Source organism: Sceloporus occidentalis, unplaced genomic scaffold, assembly GCF_023333645.1.
Source record: "Sceloporus occidentalis isolate IW3139 unplaced genomic scaffold, rSceOcc1.0.p SCAF_2, whole genome shotgun sequence".
Lineage (NCBI taxonomy): Eukaryota > Metazoa > Chordata > Lepidosauria > Squamata > Phrynosomatidae > Sceloporus > Sceloporus occidentalis.
In genome coordinates this window covers 227,833,543-227,842,198 of record NW_028316982.1, presented here as the reverse complement: position 1 = coordinate 227,842,198, position 8,656 = coordinate 227,833,543, and the positions used below count along the sequence as shown (strand labels likewise).

Genomic DNA, 8,656 nt, shown 5'->3' with positions numbered 1-8,656 from the left:
GTCATGGCAGCTAAAATGATATCAAATTGCTGTAACAAGTAGTGATACACTCTGAGGAACCATCTCTTGACTTAAGAAAGCTTGCAAAATATCAGGGCATATTTTTTAAAGACAGGCAGAAATAGTTCCAGTCCCACTGTTTAGCAGAGCAAGGTCTTGATGCCTGAGCAAAACAGGTGCTCTTATTTTTTTTAAAAAAAGGAAGCTTGTTTTGTCAGCAGCACATAATAAACATAGTTTAACAGAAAATGATAAGATTATTATTTTTATTATTATCTCACCATGCATGCAGAAACTGAGTTACAATACTTGTGTTTTATAACAGACATTAGACACACAATTCAAGGATTAATTTTTTATTTTCCTCCCCAGACACAAATGCCATCTACAACAAAATTATAAAAGAGGAGCTATAAATATAGGCCCATAATAAATATTTCATTGAAATGTCTATCACCACTAGGGTTAGAGACAATAAAAGACTCTCAAAATGTAATTGACAGCATCAGTTGTACATATTAGGCACACGACTGAGCCAAGAGACGCTTGAAACAAAGTTTAAAAATATTTGTTGACATTTTGGCTTAACATCACTGTACTCAAAATGGAATTAATACTAAGTTTTAGAATGTTAATGCCTTCCATTATCATCAAGTTTCATTCATTAAAATGCACTGGCATCATACAGAGTATCAAAATGAATGTATTTGCTTTTTATTACTTTTTTTAAATTCTTATTCTCATTAAAATAATTACCTTTAAAATTCATACAGTGGTTTAAATGTGTATGAGTGGTTGGGTTTTTCTTTTTCTTTTTTGGTTACATGTAAATGTAGATTCTAAACAAACACTTCAGATAAAATAAGAATAGCAATAATATGTGAACTTTAGGTAATATGATAAGATATTTTCAGAAACCTACAGAACTGAAAGGCAGTGACTATTGGCATTTGTTCTCTATTTCCTGGAAACAGCATTTAGGCAGCAACATTTTTAATTGCACATTTAATTCACGCTGCTATAATTAAAACCTGTCCAATGCAAATCTTCCAAAAAGTATGTTTTCATATATACACAGCATTTGTATATTCCCCACTAATCTCTGGATTTATATGTTAAACAGGTGGATTCTACTGTACTGAATTCTATATACAAGCCGTTTATAAAAATCAACATAAAAAGCTAAAGGTAAAATCAGCTTAAAAGTGGAACATCAATCACCCTACCCAAATCCCATTGTACGTGACAGTATGTGCACCGGCAAGAACTTAACTCTGCCATTTTTAAAACTGATGGCAAATATATTCTTGTTAAACCAGCAAACAAGACCCGCACAGTTAGCTATGTGGGCATTAGTGTCCCTGTTTCCTTCAAAAAGCCTTTTATTTATTTATTACATATATACATTTGTGTGTGGCAGTTCTCTACAAACACGGAATTTCTTTTAGACAGCAATCCTGAAATCATACATTCAATTTGGTCAGCTTTTAGTGAAATTTTATAGTAGGGAATCAGACTCTATAAACTGAGATTCACAGCCTCTGCACTTAGCTTTCCGCCACTTAAGCTATGTATCATTGCTATCATATGAGAATGTTTGTTCAGTTCTTCTTGCTGGAGTTTGACTAAGGACTCCTTTTCTTCCAATCGCCCTTCCAACTGTGACTTCTGCACTTCCAAAGATGAAGCCTAAAAGGAACATATTATATACTATTCAGCAATCTCTTCTTCTCTGTAAGGTTTACTTGGTGTCACTTAGTAACTTGGGGGAAATGTAAGACTTTATTCATAGATTAGAATAAATCAGAGCTAAACAAGTTTAATTGGTGTGACATCTGAACATGACAGGACAAAGTAGAAAACGGATGGAAAATGACAGTTTGTTAACCACTGTTAGTGTTGACTATTTAAAGTGAGATGTCTTAATTTGGGAAACTATAGTTATGACTGTTGCTTTTCCTCTTTAAGCTGCTGCACTATGGAAACAGAAGTAAGTTTATGAAGTCAAGTGCAGAAAGCACAGGGGAAAAAATTAAATCAGCAGCTTTGAATCATGGTAGCATGTTTGGATATTAACCATTATAACTTCTGCTAAAAAAGCCCTCCCTGGACCCCCTGATTTGGAATAATTATCGGCCTGTTTCGCTGCTCCCTTTTTTAGGGAAGGTGATCGAGAGAGCAGTTGCTTTCCAGCTTCAAGGGATCTTGGAAGAAACAGATTTTCTAGACCCATTTTAAACCGGCTTCCGGGTGGGCTATGGAGTTGAGACTGCCATGGTCGCCTTAGTTGATGATCTCCGTCTGGGCATGGACAGGGGAAGCGTGTCCCTGTCAGTGCTTTTGGACATCTCAGCGGCTTTTGATACCATTGACCATGGTATCCTCCTGGAACACCTGAGGGAGTTGGGTATCGGGGGCACTGCGCTCCAGTGGTTCCGTTTCTACCTCTCGAGTAGATTCCAGATGGTGCAGCTGGGGGACGTTTGCTCCGATAAGAGGGCGCTTACATCTGGTGTCCCTCAAGAAGCTATTCTGTCCCCCATGCTATTTAACATTTACATGAAACTGCTGGGAGAGATCATCCGGAGACACGGGGCGCGGTGTTATCAGTACGCTGATGACACCCAAATATGCTTCTCTGTGTCCCCGACTGCTGCAGTAACTAGGGATGGCATCTCTCCTCTAAATGCCTGCTTGGAGTCTGTAATGGGCTGGATGAGGAAAAACAAACTCAGCTTGAATCCAGAGAAAACGGAACTACTAGTGATAGGCTCACCCGGTCCAGGTGGCGAAATTTGTCCACCTGTCCTGAATGGGGTCACGGTCCCCCTGAAGGACTCAGTTCGCAGTCTGGGGGTGCTTTTGGACTCGTCGCTCCAGCTGACTTCTCAGGTGGATGCGACGGTCAGAAGCACCTGTTACCAGCTTCGGTTGATACGCCAGCTGCGACCCTACCTAGGCTGGGGGGACCTTGAAACAGTGGTACATGCACTTGTAACCTCTCGGTTGAATTTCTGTAATGCGCTCTACATGGGGCAACCCTTGTACCAAACCCAGAAGCTTCAGTTAGTGCAGAACATGGCAGCTAGGTTGGTCACTGGATGTCCTAGGGCCGACCATATAACACCGATTCTGCATGATCTCCATTGGCTGCCTATTCGCTTCCGGGCACAATACAAGGTGTTGGTTATAACCTATAAAGCCCTAAATGGCTTGGGCCCAGGGTACTTGGAGGACCGCCTCTCCCCATATAGTCCGCCCCGCACACTCAGGTTGTCTGAGAAGAATCTGTTGAGGATCCCGATAACGAGATATGTATGAACCTCAGAAAGGGCCTTTTCTATTTCGGCCCCTGGGATCTGGAACACCCTTCCTGAGGAACTGCGCTCCGCCACCTCCCTGGATCTCTTTAAAAAGAGACTTAAGACCTTCCTGTTTCGGCAAGCCTTCCCCGATGCTCCTTGATGATATATGACTCCCCCCTATATGTATAGCATTATCGAGCACATTTAGCTGGCCTGGATTTGATGTATGGTTTTAATCTGTATTTTGAAATGTTTTTATTGAAGTTTTATTTATGTATTGCAATTTTTATCTTGTATTTTGTGTTTGATATTGCAATTTTTACCTGTACACCGCTATGATCAACACGGAGTAGCGGTTTATAAATAAAAATTATTATTATTATTATTATTATTATTATTGCTATCATAAACTACAAACGAGTATGATATTTATAATAATTGAATTTATGGCTGCTCAACAAACTTAAGAAAGAAAAACATCACCGAATCACACAGCATACTTGTTTAATTAACACACAAATATTTCAGAACCAATTTGGTATAAGTTGTTAGCTACAAGGTCAAAGCAATCAAATGGTTTTGTTTTGTTTATTAAAAGGACCTTGTTTGTTTCATCCTTTACTCCACACAGAAGAGTTTAAGTGAAAGCATTGAGCTGCATAACTGAGAGCCCATACAGACAGGCCAAAATAAAGCTGCTTCAGGTCAGTTTGGAGGTATGCTGTTTAAATTATGCATACATCCTAAGAGGTCAGAAGCCATGCCAAAGCCACGCTGCAGTCCTAAGGACTGGAACACAGCTTTGGTGCAGCTTCTGGCCTCTTAAGATGCGTAGGTCATTTAAACAGCATACCTCCAAAGTGACTCGAAACAGCTTTATTTTGGCCTGTCTGTAGGGCCCTAAGTTGTTATCAAAGGCTGCAACAAAAGGCAGACATTTGTCAATAATGCGTCAAATACAAGTTATACTGCGAGTTAAAATTTAAAGTTACAAAAAAATTCTGAGAAATTCTGTAGGTAATTTTTCATTTCTTTTTCTTTTGTTAGATTGGGGGCATACTGACTTTAGCTGTTGCACATGACAGGGTAGATCTCAGCATTATTTATCTGATAAGACACAGAACAATGAAAACTTAATCCAGTTGCTTCAGGTCCCATACTTTGCTATAAGACTGATAGTGCAAATCCTATATATGCTATTAAGAAATAAATCTCACTGAGTTCAAAGGGACCTACTTCTTGGTAAATGAATGTAGGATTGCAACCTCCATCAATACCATTTATACAGTAATATATTTTTCTGTATAAAATATTATATAAAATACAATAAATATATTTTAATGGTGATGTCCAATTCTGTAGTTCTTTCTTCTTCTTCTTCTTAATATCAAATAAAGTTCCCAGGATAACTTACCTTAATGCTAAGTTCTTTCCTTGCCTGTTCTGTTTTGCTCAGTTCTTTTCTAAGGATGTCTATGGTTTCCTCCATATCTGCTTTTTCCTTTTGCCTGGCTTTCAGTTTTTCTTCCTGAACCTTTGCCTTCTGCTGAAAACCTTTTGAAAAATTTGAGAAAGGAAAAAGACATGCTTTTTGCCGAGTACCTGGGGAAAAATTCTTAAACATTTTCTCACAGCTACTATTAAATTAGCCACTACTGCCACCTACTGAACATCAGTCATTTATTTTATCATCTTCACTATTTGCCTGCCTAAAGATACATTTTACAGTTAACTACAGAAATGTGTTGAGATATGTGCTCCAAAGTAGAACTTACAGCTTTCCCATTCAAAGAGCATTTATTGTAATTTCTGAAATATGGTTTACAAGTCTTTCAAAAATCATAAATCTCCCTCAACACTGAATGAAAGGTGCTTGTGTTTGATTAGCAGTCGTGACTACAACTTGGTCATCATAAGTGTAGCAGACAGTACTAGAGCCATTACTGTTGCTTAATGCATTCTTAAATGCTGTTCTTGGGCCTGGCCTGTGATATCTCTACAAATCTATGAATGTTACTTGTACACTATATTTTAATTGGGGAACTCCCATTAATGAGCACAGAGTAACAGCAGAAAATATCCCTGTCCATTACAGCATGCTACAGTTACATATTCAAAAAGTTTATTCTGACACTTTGGTCCTGGGTCGTAATCCAATAATATGTTGTTCTTCAAACATCAACAGGTTCCCTGTCAGGAAAGGCTTCTAGGCTACAACAATAATATCAATTACATTATAGAAATATGATTCTAATTATAATCAGAGGTGGGTTGTGATTTCAACCAGTTAAGGAATTTGCAGTCTTTACATGTGGCCAAACATGAGCTGGACTTTGAAACTGAGATTTGCACAGGTTTGATCAGGGCCAAAGAAATCCCACTAATGAGGCAGAAGAGATCTAAAGGCAGACACACTGCCCTATCAATAGCCCTGTTAAGGTCACACAATTAGGGCAGATGGGAGAGAGATATAGCATTTTTTTTTATTAAATTTTTGCTTGATTGATTGGTACTAGTGAAAGGTAATTAAACTATAATAGCTATAGTGTAGATATGATTCTTGGCTCCATCCTGGTACATGATATATCCCTGGTTCCACAGCTTTCTACTGTATTCTCTCACCCCTGCTACCATCTCTCCTTTTTGTGTTCTTCCAATATTTACAGGATCATACAGGAGGTTTGAGGATAGCAAACCTACTGTAAGGGTGGGTCTCTCTATCTGCCTATAGAGGACAATGTAGAAAATCTTATAGCCCCAGGGATAATTTAATTTGACTGCAGTCTTAAAGCTTTCAAATACACAGTAATAGAATAACTGTATTTTTGCCAATTTGCTCTAGACATCTAATGAAACTGGTACAGAAAACAGAATCCTTTAGTACTAACTTACTTGATATTTTTGTATCTTTATCTTGCAATTGTTTGTGTAATTCGTTCTTATGCTCTTCTGTTTCTAACAACTGAGCAACAGTTCTGAAAAAATAACAAATATTTAAGTTCTTCCAGAAATGAACTTAAGAGAAGCCATTCTCCCTGTCATCCAAGTGTCATATACTATAGCAACATTTTCTGATAAATCACTCAATGTTACTAGCAAAGCAAGTTTGTAGTTATATATTTCCTGTATTTATTTATTTTCTTATCCTTTATCTAGTTTAGTGAAATATGCCTTCATATTATCATTCAACAAAAACAAACCTTTAACCAAACAGCAAGAGGCAACAGAACATTTACCACAGACATTTGCACATTTTAACCTAACGTTAGAAGTTGCTATGTGGTAGCATGCTATGTAAAAATAGAGGAGATGTTGTTTTTGATTAATTACACCATCCTGTGCATTGATATATTGTTTTATTTTTATCTTCCTTAACATTCAAACATTATACATTAGAAAGTAAAACAGCCACAGATCTTATCTCTCAGCTTAACTGAGAGACAACAAGGCCCTATTCTTTTCCACCATCATCACCATTAACGTCAGCTGGGTTTTTCCCTTTCCAAAACCCATTCCAGGAAATGCTGAGTGAGACTAATTCTGAGGTACCCATATGAACACATAATTTCATTTCTTTAAAAAAAAATCTTGGTGTTTTTTTTTAAGCAAACAGCCAGCACATATACATTAGTTATGGCAAGAAGAAAGGAAATTCAGTTTGAATTTCCTGCCTAAAAACAGAGGTAAAGGCACACTTGAATATCCACTCTATTTTTTTTAGAGTACCATATGCAAAAATATGCAGTATGCTGATGACACAAAACTCTCTCCATCTGATTCCAAGAAATCTGTTTCTATACTAAACTGGTGTCTGCTGTCAGTAATGGACAATATACTAAGCGGTTTACAAAGTGTAAGCTAATTGCCCCCAACAAGCTGGGTACTTATTTTAGCAACCTAACTGTAGTTTAGCTAGATACAGTGCACCCGCGTTATACGTGGGCGCATTATACACGGCTTTGAGCATATGTTCAAAGCCGCGCGGGAGCACACGGGGCAGCGCGTCATATTCACATGAATGGGGCGCGGTCCTGTGGCGTGCGCCCCACACACCGTCGCAGGTACGAGCTCCATTCATTTGAATGAGACTTGAGCATCTGCCTATTTTCTCTTACACGGGGGGGTGGGGGGGTGGGGGTACGGAGTGGATGTCCCACGTAAGAGAAGGGGCGGACTGTACAATGTACACTAATTGTACATTTAGTCAACTAGACTAAATTAAATACATTGTCCTGGAAAATTTCCCTATTCCATCCTCATCCCTGAAGACCATTTTCAACAAAAAGTCTCCCTTCTAAACAGCATGTGTTGGGATGTGAGGGCTTGCTGCAGAAAAGAACAATTGGCTAGAAGGCAGAAGGACTTTTCAAAAGACCTTCCTGAGGAAAGAACAACTGCCTACAATTGGGCAAAAAGACTCTGATTTAAGGCAACTAGCTCCCTCCCCACTCCCATTCCTTCCTACACTTTTCAGAACAGCCTCCTGGAGGAGGCTTTTTGGAGACTGTAGGATTTTAATTGTGAATTGTTTTTTATTGACTTGTTGTATCGTAATTGTATTGTATTTTATACTGGGTTGTGATCCCGCCTCGATCCACCTGGGAGAGGCAGGAAAATATAAAAAAATATAAAAATATATTATTATTCAGGAGTTCTATGAGTGTCTTTCTGCTCACGCAATGTAAGATCCAATTGACTCTGCAGATAACTACCATAATACAAACAGAAGTTAAGTGGGAATGACCACTTTACTGTGGTGCTGAGTTGGTCTAAAAGTATATTTACACTACATAATTTATAGTAGTTCAATAACCCTTTAACTGCCACAGCTCTCCTGTTGAATCCTGGGATTTGTAGTTTGGGGATGAGTCCGAATAGTTAATTAGACAGATCATGTCTACCCCTCTGAACTAGCCCGAGAACTCTCTTGCAGAGAATTCTAAGCACTTCTGCGAAATATACAGGATTTCATATGATATCAAACTTACAAAACTGTAGATTATAGATATATTGAGAGTGTCAGTGGTAGGCTTGAAAATTTTGTATATATTGCAGATATTCACATATAAGCACAAATGACCTTCTACAATGTCAAAAACACTTATGAAGTTGAAAAGCTGGCCAAATGAAAAGCTGAAGTTTGTGTAAATAGTATTAAATAACCATAGACAGTACATCTGATACAAATTCAAAGTGCTTTAAAACATATTATATAAAGACACAGCATAAGCTTAATAAAAACAAAAGAAACTTAAACATTCAGAAATCTATAAATTAACACCTACTACAAAACCATTTTACTTTGCTTAGATTGCTCTACAGAATAATAGCATACAACAGGTGAGAAAAAA

The 8,656-nt window shown here is 37.9% G+C and overlaps 1 protein-coding gene across 2 annotated transcripts in view; it reads right to left on the bottom strand.

Moving 5' to 3' along the window:
- Positions 1-281: 281 nt before the first annotated feature.
- The window catches only part of CIP2A (cellular inhibitor of PP2A), a 30,747-nt gene continuing 22,372 nt past the window's right edge, over positions 282-8,656 (bottom strand). For both annotated transcript variants that reach the window (XM_089512322.1, XM_089512323.1), the window contains exons 19-21: positions 6,198-6,280; positions 4,720-4,859; positions 282-1,689 (exon numbers count right to left, since the gene is read on the bottom strand). In XM_089512322.1, coding sequence (XP_089368448.1) covers positions 1,519-1,689; positions 4,720-4,859; positions 6,198-6,280 — 394 coding nt within the window. In that variant the 3' untranslated portion in view covers positions 282-1,518. The remainder of the gene's footprint in view (positions 1,690-4,719; positions 4,860-6,197; positions 6,281-8,656) is intronic.